The following is a 25,102-nucleotide window of genomic DNA, read 5'->3' as shown; positions in this document are numbered from 1 at the left end:
CATTAAGACATAATTGTCTTAATGACAAACACTGTGTCAACAGAATACGATCACCATCTCTCCATCTTTCATTTTGCCTAACAGTCATTCTTGGAGAGCTTCAGCATGGGAAGCTAACTAGACAAAGCTAGTTCTTAAAAAGAAGAAAATAAAGAGCAGGACTAACTTAATTAATTTGTATCTATTTGCTGCCAAGATTCTAGTACAGAACACAGGCTTCTGCTGTGGGTATGATTCATCTTTCAGGCCCCACAGAGAGAGGATGGAAAGGATTAAAGTTAAAGCTTGGAGATGATTTTAATAACACCGGGATTCATCCATCGTAATGACTCCAGTAGGTCTTTCACTTGGCTTGAGAAGAGACACTGGAACAGTGCGAAGTCCCTACTAAAAACTCATCTCCTTTCTTTGCTGTTCAACTCGTTATTCCCTCCTCCACACACCCTCCTCCCGTATATCAACTTAAGAGATTTTATTTCCATCAGATATGCAACATATGTGCATGCACAGAACTGTTAATATATTTGTGACTTTTCAGAAATCTTAGTCTTACACTGAAGTTATTCAAGACAACATACCTAGAAAATGTCTCTTCAGGCAGATATTTAGCCTGTTTAACCTCAGCACGATCCTCTGGTGTGGATACATTATTTTCTCCACGTCTCAGTCTGTTAATTGCTTGACACGAAATCAAGTATGGCGAGAAAGAAAGCTCCTGAATACGGGATAGAACTATGTCTTCTGTGGACTGTGAAATCAGAACTCTAAGGATAGCTAAAATTCCAGAAATCCATAGCTGAACAGTGCTCACTGATGCCTAACAAACAAACCAAACAATGCAGATGGTTAGAGTGAATAAGCTTGACCATTGCCAGGAGAACATCATTTTGAAGACCTGAACACAAGAGCTTTTTGCTGCTTGCTCCATTCTCATGTCTAATTTTATGCAACAGCTAATTAAAATGTTCGACTTCAAAAGCATTCAACACAACATAGAAATATATTCAGCCTTCCTAAAGCAAGTCTCCAAAGACATTAACAATCTCTACTATCAAAATAGTACTAGTACTTGCATTAGAAAAATGTGATTTACCTAATAAATTGCAATCTAGAATTTAGCATAACTGCATGTATTTTTAGGATCAGGAAGGTAGAGAAACAAAAAGAAGGTAAATAATCCAAAAGTAGAACAGTTCTGTATAAAATGCTATAGACAGTAAATCTTGTTAATTCTAATGAATTCTTTCCTAAGTTCTGCTTCAGGTACTTCCAATACCACGTTGCAAAATAAGAAATAGAAATACATGCTCTTTCATTTGGCATGAAGGACACAAGATTCCCTCTTCTCTTGAAGCAACCACTTTTACTACTACTCTAGAAAAACTTTGTGTGTTTTAACAGGTTCCCACTTGCTTACCATTGTTTTAGGGGTAACAAACATACTCCTTAAAAGCATGTCCACAGGGCGAAGGGAAGAAGGAGCCAAAATTTCAAACAAAGTGTTCAATACTCCAAGGGCATCATGAGAATCTATATGCATCTGTAAAAGAAAACCACAAGACTAATTTATAACTACCACCACACGTAAATGCAACACAAAATTACCATTTCATGTTTTAAACATTTCTATAACAATCTGTACATGATAAGGCTGCCCTTTACAGCACAAAATTTAGAGCAATAAGATCTACGAAAAGTAAATGAAAGTTTCATCCCAGGCCTTCCTACATAGGAGGCTTGAGAACACAGACAAAAATCTATCCCACAAAATTCAACATACGTATCGCTTATTTATTTATTTTAGGAAAAATATGCCAGATTCAGAAAATGAGACAAAAAGACTGATTGTCATAAAACTTAAAAACTTTTCTCTTCCCTGCACATCCTAGGAGGCGTATTATAGACAGCAGTGGTGACAAAGGAATAACTGAATGCTTTGGTCATGAATAAGCTTAAGATGACAACCAGGAGGAAAAAAAAAGTCCTAATCAGAGAAGTGAATGGCTACAACTGAATTACACTGCAGCAACAGAGGCAGGATTAGTAAGGATCAAGCCTGACTTGATCAGTTTTTTAGTTAAATTATGAAACAATTGATTGCAAAAAGCTAAGGACTAGACTTTATCTGGATGACCCTATCTTGCCAGCCTAATTTGATAGTTGAGCACATGCACAGATTCATACAAAACAAAGGCAACTTCAGTTTGCCAGTATTTCAGCTTCCCTCAAAAACTGCTGTCTAATCCTCCATATAGCCTACTCTCGCCCACCATGCAACCTCCTCATAGGAGGGGAGAATCTGGCATCAAAGACTGAAGAACATATTAAGGGCACAATTTCATTCGTTTTACTTTGTGCCCTGGAATTAGAAATAATTACTTCAAACAAAGTTGTACAGTAAGACAAGCATTCTGTTGCTTAGGGAGCAGTACAGACAATCCTTTTCCTTAAGCAAGTAGACTCTTCTCCCCAGATACAAAGGGTCTATCCTCAATCTACAGTCCATTTCTGGGCTCCCCAGTAACACACACACACACACTGGAACAAGCCCAGGAGAAAGTCACACAAATGATTAAGAGCTTGGAGCACCTGTCATACAAGTAGATGCCGAGACAGATAAGACCGTTCAGCCTGGAGAAGGCTCAGGGGGATGCTGAGCTGTTCAAATGGGTCCAGACGACGGCCACAAAGATGATCAAGGGGCTGGAGCACCTCTCTTACAAAGAAAGGCTGAGAGAGCTGGGGCTGTTCGGCCTAGAGAAGAGAAGGCTCCAGGGGGACCCCATTGCAGCCTTCCAGTACTTGAAGGAGGCTTATAAGAAACATGGAGAGCAACTCTTTGCTCAGTCAGATAAGGAGAAGGGGGAATGGTTTTAAACTGAAAGAGGGGAGATTCAGATTAGAAATTAGGAGGAAATGCTTCACTCAGAGGGTGGTGAGACACTGGACCAGGTTGCCCAGAGAAGTTGTGGATGCCCCATCCCTGGGGGTGCTCAAGGCCAAGCTGGACGAGGCCTGGGCAACCTGATCTAGCAGGTAGCATCCCTGCCTACAGCGGGGGGCTGGAACTAGATAATCTTTGAGGTCCCTTCGAACCCGAGTCATTCTATAATTCTATGATCTTACCAGTATGTACAAATATCTGGCCAGGGGCAGGAAGACAAGACAAAGCTAGAGTCTTGTCAGTAGTACTCAGTGCCAGGAGGAGAAGAAACGGGCAGAAGTTGAAATACAGGAAACCTCCATTTAAATACAACTCCCTCCCTTCCCTCCTGTATTTTTTTCTCCTTCCTGTGAGGATACTCAAACACTGGAAGAGATTGCCCAGACAGGTAATGGAGGCTCCATCCCCTTGGAGACTGTCAAAATTTGACTAGACGTGGTCATAAGCAGCCTGCTCCAGACGACCCTGCTTTGAGAAGACAATCTCTAGAAGTCCATTTTTGCCTCAACCATTCTGCAATTCTGTGATTTATAAACGCAGTTTCGGGTGATGTTATTTCATTCTCCTCACTACAAAAAATGCAGTTAGACCCACTGCAGTTATGAAAAAAACAGGAGAATCTTCACAACATTAGGAAGCGCTCTGAGCAAGACACAATTGTGTACATAAGAAAAATAGAATGAGCTTTATCTGGGAACAGCCTAGAAGATACCGCACATACTTTGTGTATTTAAAATATGACCTGCATCACTTCAAAGGCTTAGCTTATCCTACAGTAATTATTTTTCCAGATATGGTGGCTACACCTTAAAGAAAATATAGAAATCCCATTACCCAAAGCCATTATTACAATAATTTGTTATAGTAATTATTATAGGTGTTTATAGGTGTTTATAAATTAAAAAATGCACATAGCAACCTGTTGTTTTGCAAGCATTGGGAGAATAATGTCAGCTATTTGCCGGGACAATCTTTTCCATTTGTCTTCATTTTCTTTATGACACTGCTGCAACACTAAGATGAACATTTCCAGCACCTGAGGAAAGTCCAAAAGAATGCAAGTAAACACCCATACTATCAGAAAACATTCAAGTAATACTGCAACGGGAAAAAAAAATAACCACTTCATGCATTTGCCAAAAAGCAACAAGAAAAGAAAATTCACATGAGAAGCCATACAATATTTTAAAATTCCATTTTCGGGTTAAAAGTTTGTTCTTAGTTGTGACTTTTTTTTTATTATTGTTATTTCTTATTTTTGAAGATTTTTTCAGTTACTTTTAGAAACCAGAAATAAAATGCTTTCTTGGTCCTTCTTAAACTGCATTTGTCAAAACACTAGTCAACGGGAAAAAAGAATATCTGAGTGCATTTTCCCATATGTATACTCTTTCTTATTAAGCTCATTCACCTGGGATACATCATTTTTTTTACACATCATGTAAAAGTTTATAAAAGAGTCTTTAATGGAGGACACCAACAGCAAGGATCATGTTCAGTAGCCGAATGTGTTACTGACTTGAGGGTTATGGAGACCGTACTTTCCAGGATAGTCAGGTCAAAGACATTAGCAGGCAGGAAGGTTAATATATGGACTGGGAAGTGGGAAAGAAGAAGCTGGTTCTGAAAACTAGTTAGATGGAGCACTTCTAAAGGAAAGTCAAGCAGTTCAGAATGAGAAACAGACAATCAAAAAATAAATAAAAAAATCACCAGACGACTTTCTTCCCAAAGAGCTTTCTCATGAGAAAGGAGATAGAAGCAATTCTGGGTCGAATTACTTTAACTCTCCATTCTCCAGCTCCATAGATGGTAGCTACAGTTGTAAAAGGAAAAAATAAAAGATAAAGGTTGCAGTTCTTGGAGCTTCTCAAGTTACAGGAACACCACTGCAGAATGTCCCTGACATAGCAGAACAATAGAACTGCCTGGGGTTAGCTTATATACACTGCATGAGCAAAAAAGGACAGAATAAGAACTACAAAAGGGATGGTGTGGGATGAAGAGCATTGCATGGGTGGTCTTTAATAGGTTAAGTGTGTCAGAAGAGGATCTGCTAGCAATTACAGTACCTTATGTAACACAAAGTTATTCACTATTTTACATCATGTGTCTAGAGTGTCATTTCATATAGTTACATTAGTCATTTTATGATTATAAAACTACAAATTCAAAAGAAAATGTGGATACACAAAATGATTCCAATCTGAACATGCAGTTCTAACAAATTATTTTGACAAGATGTACTGTCTTTTTTCCAGCTATTCTCAGAAAATGCATTGCTTACATTAGCATACACTAGAATTGCATTTTCACATGATGAAAGGAAAAGCATGTTAAGTTTGTTAATCGCCTGAAAAAGCAAGAAGCTCCCATGTTAATTATGTCACTTCTCTTAAAATTACCTTTATGTTTTTCTTTCAAACAAAGTGTGTTGATGAAAGTCATTCTTACACTCCTACATGATATAAACATGTTTTCCATATCTGTGAGATCTGGGGCAAAGGGGTAATTGATAACCGTGTAGCTACCATTCTCATTACCTTATTCAAATAGTTTTTTGAAATGTTATTGAAGTTATTGCTATTGCACAGCAACACTTAAATTATTTCTAAACAGCACGTTACCTCTTCCACTTCCCTCCAATTCTTTTGAGTTTCTTGGTTCCTAATTTACTACAACTCTTCTCTTAACCTTCTGTTTAGTCAATCTGCAACACAACCAGGATCATGATCCTTACTGAAGCTTTTCAGTACTTTTGTTACCTAGGCTTGCCTATAAGGTGCAACAGACATATTATTTAACTTGTAATAACTGATTTGTACTGCAGAAGCTTTCCTCTACCACCAAAATCTTTGAACTCTCTCCATATACAGAAAGATCACACACAGAGGCCAGATATTCAAGATTTGTGTAGAAAATTATTAATATTGCCTGAAGAATTTTTAGCAGTCAACATTACCCTTTTACAGAGCATAAACAGAAACACTGTCCTCTTTTACCTGATGGTACTGAATAAGTCTCAGCAGCATTGACACTACCACCTCCTTTTGTGTTTCCAACTCTTTTCCAGCATCAGCTTTATTCGTCCCTCTTAACACAAAGAGATCGTGAACGATGGGCTGCAGAGCTGGTATTGCTAAAACGACAAGTTTTTCTTTGTTTTAGCATGACACAAGTCATTCTTGAACACTATTTTATTGTTCTAACAATTCAGCTACTAAAAGAAAACTGCTCTTTTTGTTTAAATGTTTTTCCCATCCCTGGAAAGAAAAACTTCCCACACAGAGATGTCTATCTTTTTACTTCTAGTAGAACAAAGTTTATATTATGTACACACTTGTTCCTTCTCACAGAGCTAAGCAATACTTTCCAAAAAAGTTCCTCAGCAGAATCCCTAGCAAGTACAGGACAGATGCTTCTGCTTAAAGGCTCAAAGTGGAGAGAACAGAAAGGGGACTAAATGTCAACATCAAAGCCTTTAAAATACTGCTGCATTGTGGACTAATGTTAACAAGGTACAATAAACTTCATGGAAAAATTAAATGAAACTTATTTAAGGTATTAGAAATTTATAAGCTAGTGTTTTCTGGAACAATCGTTACGATGCCACTTTTCTATACCTTAGAACAGCAGTTATACTTTATTGCTGAACTATCCCTCTCACTTTTTTTTTTTTTTTTTTAAGTTACCATGTGTAACAGCTTTCCTCCCACTGGCCATGATTCCATCACACAGCTGAATGATCTTAGGAATTCCAATGATCTGTTTGGAATGATACCGCTCGTAAGACAGCAACACCAGAAAAAAAAAGATATTAGGAATAATTGCTTCAGACTCCCTGAAAACAGAAAAAAAACAAAAATGTCAAGTTTGAATTGCACAACTCTGTTCAGTAGAAATGAACCTGTTTCCACTATTTATTTTTTTAAAGAATGCATTCTTCTGCTTTCATACAGTGTTTTGTAATTTGTGCCCCATCCTTTACTACCATTTTCTGAAGGGATTTCATTTCTTTCAACTTCTGACCATTCCTCACAGTTACTAACATTATAACATATTATTTAATGTACATGATGCAAAGTAATATTTCTGTAGGAGACCCCACAGAGCAAAACAAAATTAACCTTTCATACAAATTCAAGAGTGAGAAAAACAGAAATAGCTGACAAAAATTCCATCGCATTGCTTATGATGCGTTAGGTACTATAAAATACATAGCAGTTGCTCAGAATACAAAATGGATTCACACTGAATCCACAATAGCTCTCCCTTCAGCAGCTGAATCCTAACAAGAGTTGATTCCTCAACGTAAACCTTTGGTGGATTTCCCAAAGAAATACTTTTAAAATACCAATTTGAGAAACAGCACAACACAGTTTAATTCTACTTATGTCCAACTTCCCAACTTGTTCAACCACAAGGAACCTAAATCTTCTGAAAGGGCTACCATTAGATCCAGAAAATATACAAACATGTTGTCTGATATGTAACACTCCCTTCCTCATGATTAAAAAAAAATAGCAAAACTAATCCCTACATACTTCAGAATAAGACAGTAGTAAACTCTCACTTGTTCAAAGGATCTTTGCTAATTTCATACCTGAACTGTCCGACTTCAATGTATTCAAACTGCTTTAGCACAAATCCAATAAACACCTGAAGAGAGAATAAAGCATTAAAAAAAAGTACACAACAGAAACATTAATTACCATCCAAAATTGTTTTGACAGAATTACAAAAGTCAGTGTTTCAGAAGGTGACAAAGAAAAGACATGCACTGAAAATCATTTATACTTATAGCTCACTCTGATATGTTATGGAGCATTCCCTCTAGAGTTACAGAAGATCTTGAGAATCTTGATGTTGTAGCTTATTACAGTTTGCATGAATTTATGTTGTATTTTAGCAGTAAATGTGTCTACATATTTAATAATATAACTTCCTTTCTTGCTCACGTAACGTGCTATTTGAGGCATTACAGCCAAGAAGCCAGGAATCAATCAAAAAGCCTAACTCAGATCCAATATAAAATCCCCAGTATTCATGTGCTGAAAAGATTTACAGCGTATCAATTTACAGGAAAGTCAACAGTTGCATCTTGTGGTCTATAAACCTGAAAATACTGTAGTGAATAACACACTTAAGTTTTGTTACAGATTTACTTTTTATATGGACAACCACACAGACTACTGAATTTGCCACCAGCTTCCCCCTTGCCATTAAAATTGAATGCTTGTCTACCACAATGCTCACTACCAGTCATGCTTAAGTCCATACTCTTTAATCTAGAAGGGTATTTGTTTTCTGATTGTAAATACAATACTGGTTGTATTGTGCACATTATCTTATTCCTAAAGTCAATCTGATGAACAGTTGTTAAACAGTTGTTGCAGAGTTTAAGTAATTATATGCAACAGGAAACCAAGAATCCAAAGTTCCTTGTGTTTGGTGGGGGAACTGAGTCCCACCCTCCTTTTTGTCTTTGTTTTCAGCTATATTACGAGTGGATTGTGGTAAAAGTATTTGCTGTAAATATTTAGCCTGCTAGTGAGACCTTGTATCACAAATTTGCAGAAATAGCAAGGTACCAACCTGATCTGAATCCAGAAGACAGTAGTTAACTCGTAGCTGAACCAGTTGAGCAAGCAAGTCTAAAACTTGTCTCTGCAGCTGTACCGATGTTGTCGTAGTATATTGTTTCAATGCTTTTATGACAAGGGGTTCAAATAAACGAATGTGATTGTGAATAGCATTCTGTAACAGAAAGATTTTAAAGTAATCTAACATCTGAACAGGTCTCATTCAAAAAGAAATTACTTTTTAAAAGGAGGAAAAGTTTTAAATGTAACGTGCAGGTCTTTTAAAAGGACTATAAAGATATGAGTACCTTATCAGCACGGTGTTTTGCTGCACTGCTAATGCTAGTTTTCAGCTGCGTAGAAACTTTCTGCAGCACATCAAACCATCTGTGATGTAAAACAACAAAAAAACATACTCTAAGAAAATGGAGGTATAAATAAGCAGTCTTAGAAGCATATTCTTTTACCTGATGCCAGTTTTCATCTACTTGACTGCTTCAAGCATCTTAGTAAAAGAAAAGAGCACTAGAAACAACCTACAATACACTTTGATCAGACAATGTTGATCTGTGGACAATAAACATCTTGTAAAGACAGAATTTCTGATGTAATTTGGTCATTATTCTGCCTTTCCTTTAAGGCTATTGACTATTTGCTACAATTAGCAAATTAATGAAATATTTGCATTCAAAACTATTTTTTTCAAAAAAGCATAATAATTTTAAGTGATATCCATTTTAATGCTTCAACTTTGATTTTGAAAACACAGTGGTGATTAATCAATAGTGCTACATTTGGGACTCTAATACCAAGAAAAATACTTTTCTCAAATCTACAATAAATAATACACAATACTGTAATTGCAAATTACTTAGCTCCGTTACGATACTTGCATTTAGGAAAAACAATAAAAAGATTTTATTCTAGTTCAAGTCAACATTATATCATAAGAGAATACATAAGAGAAGTTACCCTGAAGCATCGTGTTCCTGCTCAGCCTGAACCATGTTCCTCAGACTAGCATCAGCAAGCGCCTGTGTAAAATGTGTATACGGTGCCATGAAGCAATAATGATAGAGACCAGGTCTCAGATTGGAAGAACCTAAGCGCTGAGCTTTGCCTTGAGCTTTGCTCGTGTTTGAAGACAAGCCATCGCACTGAGAAGCCAGATTTGTCCCAAATAATGTTTTCAGTAACTAGAGAAGAAAATTGGGAAAAAAAAAAATGTTTTAGGACTTCACAAAACTTGACTCCTCATCCTCCCAAAGAACGAAAGAGGATAGGTCATCACAAACAAAGTATAAACTGAGGGTCATGTAGTCAAATACAAGACAACAGAAAAAAAGCTGGGAGAATTAAAGAAACAATCCACACTTCAGCCAAAAAGATATCATTTTTGCAACTGAAGCATTCCCATCTGTGACAACTCACAGCAGTCTACTAAAGCCGTCCTCCCACCAAAGCGAAACTTCGGTGTCTTGAAGACAGATGCTTAACCAGAAGCCTGCAAGAAACCTATCAGTAAAATAGCCCTTCGCTTTCCAAGTCTTATCATACAGTTAACTAGCTACAGAACAAATTTGGGAAGGTAGGAAACAAACTTGTTTTTTTAGCGTTCAAGTAATTATTTGAGTCGGAAGCAGTTCGAGAAACTAGTTATTCAGACAGTATCAAGTTTTAGAGTAAATCATAAAAATTAAAGAAAACACACTGTTTGCTCCACAATTTCCTAACACTGCTTCCCTAAAAAGAATGGTCATAATCGGTATCTAATTGATATGCACAGGACATGAGGGTTAGTCTTACAACAAAAAAAAATTACCTCCTTACCTGCTGTACACAGACTGTGGCCATAGTTGGTTCTCTGTTGAAACATGATTTCAGATATCCCAAAATTTCTTCCACACACTAGAAAAGGAGAAAAATAAGTCACTTAATTGCATTTTTCTTAATTATATAAAAGCATTAATATGAAAACTGGACAATAGCACTTTTTTTATGTTTACTGTGTAAGAGCTACACTAATTTAAGGGATACGGTGAAAATAGGTAAAGAAATATGAACGCAAGATTTGCCTTGAATGCCTTGAAATAACACAATGCGTACCACCACAGTCGAGGAGAGAAAATACCAAGACACAAGAAAGGAAAGGAGAATGGCTGCTTTCTAACATCTTGCATATTTAACATGAGTATATTTAGATGTATTGATACAGTGAAAATGACTGAAGGGAAATCATTTTGGTGGGAAAAATCTTCACATGAAATATAAACAGTAGAAAGTTACTCCTGTTTTCAAAAGCAGCAATGTAACCCTGAAAATCTGCTTTAGTATTTTACACCCAACCCGGCAACACAACTAGGACTACTGTCTCAACAATTTTTAAATTCATGATACTTGTTTTTTCCTGGTAAGGACCACAAATATCGGACAACTTAATGGCAAATAAACAAGCAAAAACCAAACACATCTTGTACCTTTCCAATGTCTTGAAGAGTTGCAAGTTCCAAGATTTGTGACAGAACATCTAAGGCAGACCTCAGGAAGCATCCAAACTTTTCATTACTGTTTTGGAGATCCAAAGTAACCTGGTCACAGAAGTAAAACAATCTTTTTCTTAATAGTTACTAGAAAAGGAGATAGAAATTGCAGAAAGAAACAGGTACTGAGACGAAATGGTCTTCTGTCTAAAAGTTTGGTGTATTTCATCAACACCACTGACAAATTCCCTCGTGAATTGCTGGAATGGCAGGACTTCATTTTGACTGAAAATAAAAATGGATCTTCTAGCTTAAGGCAGTTGCAGTAGGAAGGTCTAGGATATTGACAAGTAATGGACGAGAGATAATGTATTTCTCAGAAACACAGTAGGTGTTTAAGAATACATCCCTCCTAAAGTGTACAAATCAGAACACTAAGCCCTTATGGAATGCATCTTTTATTACCTGCGCTAATGAGGAAAAAAAAACAAAAACTTACCCATCCTGGAATAAACTGTTGAAAAAATAAGACATTGTGATCCATTTGGCACTACCAAGCCAGTGAAGGATCACTTAGTATGAGCAGTAGTGACAGCAGAGAACCAAGCAATATGGTGACAATGCCGATCAGGTTTTCGGATGTTTTTTGGTGGTAGGTTTTTTTAATTTGATTCTGTTTTAGGAGATGAATACACTGCTTACACAATCAGGCAAATGAGATCCTCAAAACAACACAAACTTTGGACAGTTTGAGCTTCTCAGAGGTTAATCTCGTGCTACAGTTTAAGTCCATGGAAACATTCTACCTGTTGGTGTTTTTTTTTTAAATTTACTAACAGAACAGGTAGGGTTACTGCCTCAGCAGAGTCATTTTTAAAGGAAACAAAGTGATTGCCCAACTACATTTTATTCAACCAAGTGATGTCATACAGTACCTTATAATTAGCATGAGTCGCTTTCAAGACATCGTATAACTTCAGATATGATGGAAGATGATAAAAGCTTCCTACTGAAGATGATTTACTTGTTGGAACAGGCCCACTAGCATCAGTTTGCCTAGTAGCTTAGAGATACGTAATATATTAACACATTTTTTCTACAGTGCTCATGACATGTAATTTTATTTTACATACCCAATTTTCAGATAAAAAGTCCAAATTAACAGCAGAAATTTTTGGATCTGAATGCACATTTTAAAATTGCAAAAACACACCGTACAACTAGAAAGTGTACTAGCATTCTAAAAAAAACATCCTATGAGGCAATTTTACCCTGAAAGCTTATTGCTGAAGACCAAGTACAATTTACAGAAGAGAATTAATACCTATTTCCTTCATTCATAAATAAGAAAGAAAAAATGTGAAAGCTTCATAATCTTGTTTCCAAGAGCAACATGAGCTGCTCCTGCCAAAAACCACAAAGCAACTTTAATTTCTTTAACTGTAACGCATGCAAAAATTACTTCACAGTCAATAGGTGAGTGGATTCAGAAAAAAAAAAGTGAGGAAAGATTCAGAACCAACCTGCTCTAAACAGTACAGCCACTTTTCATTTAAAAGCACACACAAAGATCTACCCCCACCATAGTTGCCTTTCCTGCAATTCAATACTGAAAAGAACTTGAACTTTGGGACAGTACTGACGTAACTGACAGTAAGCCAGTCAGCCTTTCGATCTAGGATTTCAAAAAACAAGTTACTTGATTCTTTCTACTCTCTATGGTGTAACTATACTCCTATTAACCCTCCCACCTCCTGTCCCCATGTAAGTACGTGTACCTACCTGGACTAGTTTCACCACCCTTCTTAGGGCTCATTGGCACAGAAGCCTGCTCTACAGGCTCCCTCTCTTTCCCCTTCCTCCGAATTGGACTAAGAGAAGGTGGGTTTGTGAGAGAAGGTAATGCTGCCTAGAATTAAAATAAGTTTTGTTAATTTTGTATGTAAAAGTAGCTTTTCTTCTATAGAAATACAAGCATATTCACTTTCTTTAAAGTCCTCTTTATTTGACTGTCAATTAAATCAAAATGTCTCCACTTTTAAGTTTATGACATGGATTTCCTTGGTGAAAAGGAAGAATAATATATTCTCTAATTTTCTTCTCAACTTTAGCATAAGCCAGATAGAAATAGGGCTCAATGACTGAAGGTTCCTTTGATTCCAGATAAAGGAAGAGAGCAAGAGGTGCTCCAGGCATGCAGAAGAAGTTCCCCTGCGGCCTGTGGAGAGGCCCCTGGTGGAGCAGGCTGTCCCCCTGCAGCCCATGGGTCCCACACGGAGCAGATCTCCACGCTGCAGCCCATGGAGGAGCCCCCGGTGGAGCAGGTGGATGTGGCCTGGAGGAGGCTGCGGCCCATGGGGAGCCCCCGCAGGAACAGGCCCCGGGCCGGAGCTGCAGCCCATGGAGAGGAGCCCACGCAGGAGCAGGGGTCTGGGGGGAGCTGCCGCCCTTGGGGGACCCGTGCTGGAGCAGTTTGCTCCTGGGGGATGGACCCCGTGGTACGGAGCCGTGTGGGAGCAGTTCTTGAAGAGCTGCTGCCTGTGGGCAGCCCCTGCAGGATCAGTTTGGGAAGGACGGCATCCTGTGGGAGGGACTCCCTGTTAGAGCAAGGGCAGAGAGTAAATTTGAAGGAGCAGTAGAGATGAAGCATTATGGACTGGCTGCAGCCCCCATTCCCCACTTCCCTGCACTATGTGGGGGGAGGAAGTAGAAGAGGGTGGATAAGAAGGTGGTTTTCGTTTTCTTTTAGTTCTCATTGATCTACTATGTTATTAGGCAAAAAGATACTATGATCTCTCTATGCTGACTCTGTTTTGCCCATGACAGTTATTGGTGAGTGACCTCCCTGTCCTCATCTCAACTCTTGGGCTTTTTTACCCCTGTACTTTCGAGGAGGGGGAGTGAGCAACATGGTGGAGTTTAGCTGCCTACCGGTGTGAAACCATCACACGAGAAAGGCATTAGATAGCTGCCGGTATCAACTCTGAAATGCAGAGCCTTCAACTGATCTGTATCACAATGATATTTAAGTCATGCAATTTTATTTATTTTTAATACATACCTTTACTGCTGGGCCAGGAGCAACATCATCCATTACATGGGCACAAATATTAATGACCTTCAGCAGATGAGAGAAGAGCTGTTCTACCAAAGTAACAAGAGTTCGATCTGCCAGAGCCGGCCACGGTTCCTCCTGTTTTGTAGCACCTTGGTTTGAATCTTCTTCACCACTCCAGGGATTCTTTAAGCACTTGGGAGCGCTTGCTGCAATAGGAATCACATGAATTAAAGCAAAAGAAAATAAAGCTTGCAATTAAATATGGTTATAATCTCTATGAACAGTAATTCAAAAAGAAAAAGAAAGCCTAAGTTTTTAAAAATAGCAGTATGAGCATAGTTTTAAGTAACTACAAAAATATTAGTTCTTTTCACCCAGCCTGCAATAAGCATACTAGACATTCCCTCTGGCAATTAGTGGAAATTTGCAACTTCAAGGTAGTATCTAAATGGCTTGATTTAGCCAAGAGTGATGAAACCTAAGAAAACAGAATTCCTCTTTATAAAAGATTCTTTCCTCTATCATAGAAGGAGAAGAGTAAGGTCAAGAGCCATGCAAACACTAGAACAACCAAAAAAGAAACCGACAAAAAAAAAAAAAGGTAGAACTACAGCTAGCTACAAGTAGCTTCCTATCTACTAGGAGTGATATTCTGAAGCAGTGTTTCATGAGAACAACAGAAGCAGCTGTTTCCAGGTGCACTTATATGATTATACACTGATACATTTCCATCCGGTCTCATAATAAATCTATCCAAAAGCAACAGAATTTTGGAACTAAATGTATAGCACATGTAGCAAAGCATGAAACTGAAGTATCAAAACTGCACTGGTTTAGTTTAGTAGCTCAAATCAAAAGAAACGGATTTATAAATCAATAAATAAGTGGCAAAACACTTGTCAGCTATGTGACCCCTGGATGAGTCTCTCCACAGAGAGCTTTCTTCTCCTTTCTCCTTGAGAAGGAGCCCAAGAAAAACCCAAGATGCATGTGTCAAATGTTAACTCATCTAACATGTGTAGGCCTTGCTTCCACATAGAACAACAAAAAACAGAAGGAACCACGAGGTCACCTGTTCATTCTGCTCAATAACACAGTCAACTACATCTGTACAAATCCAACATAGTTTGAAAGACTGCTTGAAATACTCTCAAAGACAGTTTCACCTCCACAACCTTCTACAGGGCTTCAATATTCTTACAAATAAAACAGGTTTCTGCAAGAACACTTGAGAATGCTTGGTAAGCAGCTGAAGTTCTATACCCTTAAGTGATTAATGCAGCAAAAATGTTTTCTTTGCTTTTATGTCTCTGCTTTCATACATGTGTGTGAAGAGATACGAAGCCATTTAATTTGTGTAACAGTACAATTTGTTATGCAGTACTAGTATTTAGCCAATTATTCCCTATTCTGTAGTAGCTCTAGGTCTGGGGAGTTGTCAACACATTTCTGAGTGCCCTTATTAGGAAACTGCATGTCTGTTTTCAGAAAACATTTCCAATTTGTTAAGATATTCTAAACATCCAAGTCTGTCACTTAAAATGCCAACAACAACTGCAAACTAGTACAGCCTACAAATTTGCTAAATACACACTATCCAATCACTATTAATAAAGCTATAAGCAATAGCAGTAGAGAACCCTGTGCAATTCTGATGTAACCTTGAAAAGATCATTCTAAACCTGAAAATACGTGAAGTTCTTGCAGTGCAGAAGGCTTTCATTTTTCTTTGCTACACCCTGATCTCCTGCCTTGAAGACCCTCAGAGCTTCTAAAAAACAGTGAAAAAAATTAAAGCCCTTACAAAACACAGCTAGAACTTTCAACTTACAGAAGAGCGTACAGACAAATGGGAAGAGATGACAACATCCCAGTAGCTGTACTGGTTCTCAAGGAAACAGAAACCAATCTACATTTCTAGCTAGCAGCTGTGAATGAAACTTAGCTGTTCAGCCAAAACAAAGCCTCCTTTCCAAAAATGTTTCAAACTTCTAGATACAAGTCCCTATAAGTTTCTGCTCTGCCTTACCTGCAAGCAAATTTCCAGTCAAAATTAAAGCATCCTGATGGGCAGAAAGGTCCAGTGGGAACCATGCTGATGAAAGAAGAGAGAGAACCATGCCGGCCATTCCAATAGCGCAGCCCTTCTGAGATTCATCTGAAGGATTTGGCTGGGATACACTGGAAATATAATTTTGGAATGTTATGACCTCTTTGAGAAGTTTAAAGTCTCAAGAACACTAATAGTTAGACTAGTAATCTGAAAACAAAAATCAGTACTACAGAGCTATACATTTAACATATGAGTAGTTTAAAAAAAAAAACACCTTTGCAGCAGAAATCTGACAACACTTTGTATTCTTGAAGAGCTATTGCTTTTTTTTTTTTTTAAAGCAAGTATCAAAGCTGCTAGTGACATCTACTGAAAAACAGAAGTTACTTGCAAACTGCTACGGGTCCTGAAACATCACCAGTTAAAGGACTTGCTAATATTCATAGTAGGGATGGGAGACAAACTGTAGCACTAAAATAGTATCTTGTTACTTTGCAAAGTGGCAAGAATATAATCAATGTAATCCATCAAATCATCTAGATTTATGGGCGGGCTCTATCCAAGTCTGTAATTTGCTGCTACCTTCCATATTTTTCTTTACGATAGTTTTAAAATCAGACTGCCCCACACAAACCAAGTTTCAAAAAGATCAGGCACTGTTCACCAAAATATGTTTGCCAGAATACTACGTGAATCATATACATGATTTCAAACATGTAAGACTTGCATAATGCTACTAACTTTCTCTCAGGAAAAGACTTTATGCAACTTCTGAAAAAAAGGTTTCTTTTAGATTTATTTTTTTTTTAATTCCGAAGTCTTTTAATCTAGTGGCTCAAGTTTAATACAATTAGAACAATTTCATAAAATAAGAGGTACACTAAACTTAGCTATTCTTTTGACAAAGCTACCCTATCAGTTACAGTGCACTCCATTAAGAAATGTATTTTAATGTGCAAGTGTTGCTTACTTTACATACAGTTAGAAACCCATGAATTAATCCACGCTGAGTTGTACATAGGTGGAATGCAGCAGCTCCAATGGCTGCTTAACCACTGGAAAACCGATACTTCAAGAGAAAGGAATTTTGGTAGCATTCTCATGTCTCACATAAGGTAGCAGTTCAGGCTTCTAGTTATCTGGTACTATGAATGCTCACATCATGCAACAAAAATAAAATTATCATCCAAATTAATATGAATATGGGATCAAAATTTTTAAAGAAGGAATCAGAGGACAGGGCAAAGGCTATGTCTTTGTGACAGCTATGAATGCTAGTTGCATCTGATAGACAGCATTTTTTTAAGCTGCATAGAACAGAAGATATATTGCTGCTAGTCTGCAATAAGAAAGGAATATTTGAAACAAAGCAAACTAGCTTAAAAGTTGAAAGGATAAAGGACATAGTTCTAAAGTTGGTGGTAAGTGGTTTGGATGAGAAACACTAACAAGACCCAGACAGACACACACTACTAAATAACCAGCACTGCTCCTAGAAGCACTGTATATTAATTTTATTTTCCAGCTAAGCATTGCTCCCATACAAATTTACTTCACTTATAACTGACCTACGACCTAGTTATCTGTGACAAGACATCTTTTAGAATACATATATCGAGCATGCCATGCTTATGCCCAGAAAAGGAAGGAAAGACTTGATGACAAGCAAGGGGAGGGTTATTTAAAAAGATAACAGCGAAAGATTAAATTTTGCAATAAAGCTTCAGGACATTAGAAAGTAAAATAGAAGTAGATAACTCTTGAGACTCAGACAAAGAAATGGCAGAACATCTCTGAAAAGAATGCATATGAACAAATAATTGCATACATATGAAGATAGCATAAGCTAATGATGAAATACATAAGCTCTAAAAGGGCATGACCTGAACATTCTTGTAAAGGAAGATCACCAAATGGATACCTCTGCAAATCTGGCAAATATAGACACAAGTTTTACGAATTGCGGAGGCAGCAGATCTGGTAACGTTTAGTAATAACTCTTCAAAAGGTTAACCAAAACAATGACAGCAATGAAGAAAAATGAACACAAATGATGTTAAGTCTATTTTAAAAAACAGTCTACATATGTGCCCATCTTCAGCAGCTAGTCTTACAGCTCATGTGGCACAGCATGTTGATAGCCAAATGCAACACACTTTGGCATGAAGTTCTTTGATAACTCCTAAGATAAATTTAACATCAAATACCTAAGCCAGGACTTCTGATATCTGAATGAGTGTACTCTGCTTTTGTATGCACAAATTTCAGAAGCTTGAATACTGGATGAAGGAACATACCCACAGTGCCATCCCACAGTCCAGGTACAGACTGGAAACGTTGTGGAGAGAAGACACAGAGCTTCACAGCAGCCAAACTGAAAAGTCAACACCAATTATGAATCAATTTCATCACTGGTAGAGTTAACAACAACAACAAAACTTCCTAAGAGTGAGACTTAAATACATTACTATTGCCACAGTACCAAAGCTGCAGACGCATATACCCAGGAATTAAAAATAAAGATAGAAAAAAAAGGTCAGCCGCTATAGCAACTAAGAAAACTCACTGTAAGTGCTCTTGTAGTGGATATTGTCAATGCATGGGAAATTGCTGCAACAACCCTTGAAAGATTGTTTTCCATAGTGACATCTGTTGGACTTTGCAGCATATTGTAGCCTCTATATGTTCTGAAATTAAAATATTTATAGCACTAAAACATGTACTTAAAAAGCTAAAACATACCATAATAAAATGATTATGGCCTAAGTTACTACAGACAGCTTGTTCAAATGCAATGAGAAATAGAAAATATCATCATTCTACCATTTAATTACATTTTCATATTTTTGCTTCTGCACTAGCAAAAGCAAAATAGTTCATTAATCAAATTTCTGTGTTAGCAAACAGAAACGGTAGACCAACTCAATTTTTAACTAGGTTCTCCAGAAGTTGCCATCAGTATAGCATTAGTCTTTGCTTTTGATCATACTCATCTAACATTGCTGTATGTTCATCAACTTTAGATTGCTGTAGAAAAATAACTATTTTGTATATCTCCACAAAGCTTTGTTTCCAAAATACAGTACATAAACCTTGAGTTAAATCATCAAGTTCATGTATGGAAAATGTACATAGTCAAAAACTTGTATCTGATAGATATGGGGGCAAAGAGTCCCCATATATACACACAACTCAGACTGTCTTTAAGATGGAGAATTAAACAGGAAAGTTTAGGAAAGTACAGTTGGCAGCAAAATACAGCAACAAGACCACGCTACCAAAACCAGAATTTTTAATTATATACAGACTTCTGCAACCACAGTCACTAGATAAGATGTGCTATTTAATGGACATACAAGGTGACCTTGGGATGAAGAGAAATTTATCACAGAACAATGTCTCCATATAATTAATGAGTGAGCACATAACTTGCACACCAGTTTATCAATTAAATCAGAGTCCATTTCCATGGAGCCTAAAACTACCACACGTGCTACTACCAATTGGAAAGAGAATGCATAAGCACATGGATTTGCAGGATTGGAGTACGATTTTAGGCATCATGAACTGAAATGTCTCTGTTCCTTTAAAGCTAGACAAGTCACATAACATACCTGGTGATAGTGCTCACTGCAAAGTGAGATGGAGGCTGTGTTTCATGCATTAGTAGCTTCAGGTAGACACCACTTTGGTCTCTTGCTACCGCCACCACTGGATCAGCCTGTCCTTGATCACAGTTATAAAACAGCTTTGGAACAAGCCTTAACAACAATTGTCAAAAGGAAGAAATATTCAGAACTGAAATCACAATTCAGAAAGCTGCACATACCAATTGTAAACATCAAATTGGAAATAAAAATCATTACTAAAACTCATATTGTGCTAAGCATTACAATGAATTCATCTTGGTCTCTACTCTACAATTGGTCTCTACTGTGATCAAGCAGTTAAAAAAACTCCTATGCACACATGGTAGTTCAAAAAAATCTCTTAAATCTCTATATATACACATTACAACAACTACTTCTCGAGGGTATTTCTCTCAGTATTCCCCCTTCTCCTCAAATATTTTCTCCACAGTTATCTGTATCAACTGAAAAACAATTCTACCCCCAAAAAAGGATATTTTTCCATCATTTGATTTTCTATGCTGGAAAATTTAAACATACAATAAAATCAAGTTGTCAACATTTTTGACTTAGACAATACTAAATACTAAAAAAAACACAGTACACATTTATTTTTAAGTTCATTGACATTGCTTCCAATGAATGCGCATACTGGATGACTCAAGGGGGTTCTAGGAAGCTAGCAGCAGCTTTCTTGGGCAGGTACGTCTTTGACTTTAACACTGATGCTATCACTGAATCAGCATGAACCCATGGAAAACTGAGTGGTAAGAAGTTGGAGTTTAACAAAATAACTCAATTTCAAAATCAAGTCCCTGCATAAAAACAATGACTACTAACTATGATGCAACAGCTAATGATTTCTCCACTGAGATCTTTCTGCAATATGAATGCTCTTCAGTAGCACAAAAAGTTTCACTGTCATTTATTTGTTATCAGGAATGGACAGCAATTAGTAATCTGAAGAACTACAAAAGAGACTCCTCTGACAAAAAAAAATATTCCAGGAATTCAATATAAGATGCTCTTAACTTCTTTAAACATAAAACTTAAATTCTTGAATACAAATCAACTATCAACTAATTTTTACTGTTTGGTGCCTTTATATGGACAGAAATTTTAACTGTAGTAGGTTACAGCTAACAGCTGCTTTTTTAGCAAAATCAACCACCTTACTACAAATCAATGAGCATGAAAGTATACACTACTTATAAACACCTAGAAACAACAATGCTTACAGTTAGGACAACCCAGTAGAACTGCAACATTTTAAGTCCATCAGCTACTGCAAGGATACTGCACAAACCATTCATCATGAAGAAGACTAACTAGAAGTTTAAACTGAGAGTGACCCTCTGAAAGGAATACTTAAATATAATTGTAATTGTGCAAAGCACAGTTGTCTGTTCATTCAGAACGATGCATGCTCTAGATACCATAAAGCTGCATTAGTCTCCCTTCTTTAAATAAGAATACAAAAACAACACTAAGAGGTTTAGTTATTACATACACAATAAGCATACAAATAACTTTCTAAACTTTTTTTTTTAAATACATACACACCTCATTAATGAAGACGCAGCCACATGTCGCACTCTTGGATCTTCATCACCAAGCAGAGAGATTACAACATTATTGAGCACTCTTTCCTGCAGTTTTAGTAGCTAGAAAATAAATTAGTAAAGTTCATTGAAAATTTTCATTGTTGGACCAGATTGCTACAAGACTGTTAACAAGTGAGATTTCTTCTGTCATAAAATTCTGTAAAATAATTTTTACCCCAAACTGTTAAAAATACTATTTAGATACAGTAATGCTAAAAGGTTTTTAAGAACAGAAATTAAAACAAGACAAACACATTAGAGAACACTAAGATATTTATATCTCAGTAGTAAAGCATCTTTCCAATTGTAACAAGTGTCAGACAATGTACGTAGTTTATACAAAGCATACCTAAATTATCTATCAATGTTTAAATTTAAACTCCGTCAACACTACATGGCAAAATTGCCTTGGTACCTTAATCCAGACACACAGTATAATGACTGTTTACTTACACCAGTATAATGATGAACACCTCTGTGCAAGCTGTCAGTTTTTCCTTCCAAGAAGTTGACTAGCCTATGATAAAAAAGAATTTAGGATACATTAGCTAACATTATAAGTTCTTTCTGCCTTCAGAGCTCTAAGTGCTATTTTTGTTTATATTTTAAGAACACCACTGCAGGGAAAATGTGAGAAGTAAACACCTTTGGCTGCCTTTAGGAAAGGCAAGCTTTTTGCTAAACCACTATCTGGCTTGCATAGCAGAAGGATTACTTTAATTTGAAAACATTTATACATTGTTTTTTTTTTTTATGACAGTTTTGAAAAGCCTGTAACACATTCCAAATATCACCATTCAGATAGAGCCCAAGTTTATATGACTAAGGATAATGAGTTTTTGCATAAGCAACTTTTCTTTTTCAGCCCAGAAGAAACCATAGAAAATGAGGGAATGCAAGTCAAATCTAATTATTTCAGTATAACAAAACATGATAAACTGAAGAGAGCCCACAATATTGGAGAACAAGTCAGGGACTTTTTTGTTAAAAAACAAAACAAGACATACACACACAACTGGACATGAAATCCAAATTAACTCCCAGATTATATGTGCTCTCTTCCATCACAGATTTACAGAAGACTTGGTAAACAGACCATCAAACTAAAAATTTCTATACAATATTACTAGGCTCTGTAACTTCACAAAGAAATTCACATATTCCTTAAATGAGTGATTTTTTCAGAAGAGAAACCTCTCCGTTATGATTCCACCATCCTATACAGAACATCTTTGCATCACAGCTACAATGCTCATGGAAAAATATAAACACTTACCGAAAATCTACCTCTGCAAGGGTTTCCAGAAGTTCCGTCCTTACTAGCCAATATGAGCTATTCTTCAGCGTAAGGAGGTCAACAATTAATTGTAAACCTAGTTCACTGTAACTGCTACTACACAAGCTCATGATGCAATGCTAAAAAGAATAAACAACTTTCAGTTATATTACAGAAGAGGTTTTCTAAATCAAAGTATGTTTGACTATAACCATCTGTTTTATTTAAAATACTAATAAATAGTTACTGCTCACGAGAAAGTACTACTTCTCAAGGTCAGGACACCAACCCCATGTAAACTGCTAAAACCTTCTCCTCAGTTTAAACTCTGGAGAGGAATCCAAACTTCAGTGATCAGAGGACAACTGTCCAAAAAAAAAAAAGTGAGGGGGCATAATGAGCACAAGCACTATATTTTTATTTGTTCAAAAACTGCCTCACATAACTTCCACAGGATGTTTTTAAACACCTGGTTCCAATTTCTGGATTTTGAACAAGCCATACCTCCTTATTTCAACAACTGTTCAAAAATATGCAGAACGTGTGATTTTTAGAAAGAGATGCAGAACCTTAAAACCTTGACGTCTTATTTTACTACATGAAAACACGCTTTCTTGTTTGCAGATTAGCAACCCAAAATGTTTCTGAATATTTCTGCTGAAGGTATGAAGGCAAGCAACTTTATATATTTAGAGGGGAAAAAAGTCATACTTGACAGGTATATGTTATATGAACTATCTAGTGAAGTCTTCTTGAAAAAAAAAACTAAGTCCTAAGTGAAACCGTTATAGATAGCTAATAAGATCATGGAACAGAAGTTTAAAGAAATAGCATCGTTTCACTAGCTGGATTTCCTTCCCCGAGCTGCATCACAGACTCCTCCTGCCATCACACAAAACCATAATTTAATCTATCAAATATACGCATTTTACACCTTGCCTCACTGACCCATAAGCTGTAATACAATCAGCCACACTGTGCCTGTCCCTGATGTATTCATTTCCCTTGGGCTTCATTTTGTCCTCTCTCCTACTTTTTTTTTTTTTTTTTTGGAAAGTTTAGAAAATTGATCAAGGAAAAATCTCTCCTTTTGAAAAGGACAACTTCCACATATTTTTTTTATTACAGAAATATCATCACGTGCTCTGATCAAGTTCCACTCACAAATTCAGCTATCGTCTTTTATTTTAACAGTTACCCAGTGGATCCTTCACCCAATTTACAACACTTGCTTTTCTGAGATTTGTGTATTTATTTAATTAACTCAGAAAACAATCAACATTTCACTTGTCATTTGTCACATTTCTTTTCTGATTTCTAAATACAGGCTATATCCCGGTGCTAAACGTTCAATCTTCCCTGTTTAGCTTAGATTTCCTTTCTACTTAGTTCACTCATCCTATTGTTGGTTAACAGAACATTACAGCTCATTTATCACGACTGAAAATATCATCTTTATATTATACTGCTACATGATCTAACCAATATAATTATTTTCCATTTGTTTGTTCATCATTTCTGTGCCTGAATCTATGTACTTCACAATAAACTTTCTTGGGGAAAAAGTCTTTCGTGCTCCATATTCATACATAGTGGATCCTAGACAATGAATAATGCCCCCGTGATCTTTGGTGGTGCAAGTAAATTATTACTTCTGCTTACCCTCACAGCTGTACAAGCCAGTTTGCATGTTACAGAGGACTCGTCTTTCAGCGTTTTCTGTAACAGAGGTATGCAGTCTACCAAGGAAAAGAGATTTCCTAACAAAAAAGGAATTTAGAACAATGAAACAAAAGAAAATTTTGGACACAGAAAAAAAAGAGAGACTCTTAAAAAAACTTCATTACCTGTTGAGCTTCTGATGTTTATTAGCCATTTTTCCACATCAAAGCGGGATTTAAGTAAAATAGAGTTGATGATTGTTCCACAGAGAATAGCAGTAGCTCCTCTAATCTGGGGATCTCCATGGTCAATGTAGTTCAGAATATCTGATACATACTGCTCCTCTAAGAAAACAAGTTGCAACTACTTTATTTTAAAGATACTACTCTTAGACTTAACTGATCCCTAAAAATGTTTCAGTGAAGGTACTGGTCGTACAAATCAAGAGCAGCATATTCACACAAAGTTTTTCTTTGTTCTACCTTACAAAGATCTCTTCCATGTAATACACACAATCACACCATTCATACTGAGAATTGCATATAAAACCACTAATGTTTTATTGTGATTGTGCACAAAATGCTCTGGTGAATCCAAGAAGAGGTTTTGGTCAACACTCCACCCTTTGCTGCTATCAGTATCAAACCAGTTGAATTCTCCAGGTCCCTGCTGATTATACTGTATCACTCATAAAATTATATTGTATTATTCATACGAATGAACCAAATGCCTTCAAAACCAGCTATAAAACGGCCTGAAATAAATTAGAAGAAGCTATAAGGGAAACAATCAACTTCTATATAGCAATTGTGCT

At 36.7% G+C, this 25,102-nt stretch overlaps 1 protein-coding gene across 3 annotated transcripts in view; it reads right to left on the bottom strand.

Moving 5' to 3' along the window:
- HTT (huntingtin) overlaps positions 1-25,102 on the bottom strand; it is an 82,990-nt gene that overhangs the window by 34,553 nt on the left and 23,335 nt on the right. For all 3 annotated transcript variants that reach the window (XM_048047354.2, XM_048047361.2, XM_048047362.2), the window contains 23 exons: positions 24,474-24,632; positions 24,289-24,386; positions 22,627-22,766; positions 21,804-21,867; positions 21,310-21,410; positions 19,732-19,878; positions 18,684-18,804; positions 18,415-18,491; positions 16,094-16,245; positions 14,068-14,270; positions 12,789-12,915; positions 11,942-12,069; positions 11,004-11,114; positions 10,357-10,434; positions 9,499-9,722; positions 8,835-8,913; positions 8,540-8,701; positions 7,548-7,603; positions 6,637-6,785; positions 5,947-6,083; positions 3,864-3,980; positions 1,418-1,540; positions 579-817 (listed from right to left, as the gene is read on the bottom strand). In XM_048047354.2, coding sequence (XP_047903311.2) covers positions 579-817; positions 1,418-1,540; positions 3,864-3,980; positions 5,947-6,083; positions 6,637-6,785; positions 7,548-7,603; positions 8,540-8,701; positions 8,835-8,913; positions 9,499-9,722; positions 10,357-10,434; positions 11,004-11,114; positions 11,942-12,069; positions 12,789-12,915; positions 14,068-14,270; positions 16,094-16,245; positions 18,415-18,491; positions 18,684-18,804; positions 19,732-19,878; positions 21,310-21,410; positions 21,804-21,867; positions 22,627-22,766; positions 24,289-24,386; positions 24,474-24,632 — 2,992 coding nt within the window. The remainder of the gene's footprint in view (positions 1-578; positions 818-1,417; positions 1,541-3,863; positions 3,981-5,946; positions 6,084-6,636; positions 6,786-7,547; positions 7,604-8,539; positions 8,702-8,834; positions 8,914-9,498; positions 9,723-10,356; positions 10,435-11,003; positions 11,115-11,941; positions 12,070-12,788; positions 12,916-14,067; positions 14,271-16,093; positions 16,246-18,414; positions 18,492-18,683; positions 18,805-19,731; positions 19,879-21,309; positions 21,411-21,803; positions 21,868-22,626; positions 22,767-24,288; positions 24,387-24,473; positions 24,633-25,102) is intronic.

This window comes from Anser cygnoides, chromosome 4, assembly GCF_040182565.1.
Source record: "Anser cygnoides isolate HZ-2024a breed goose chromosome 4, Taihu_goose_T2T_genome, whole genome shotgun sequence".
In the NCBI taxonomy this organism is placed as follows: Eukaryota; Metazoa; Chordata; class Aves; order Anseriformes; family Anatidae; genus Anser; species Anser cygnoides.
Note: the sequence above shows the minus strand (reverse complement) of the source record. Positions and strands in the feature narration are given on the sequence as shown.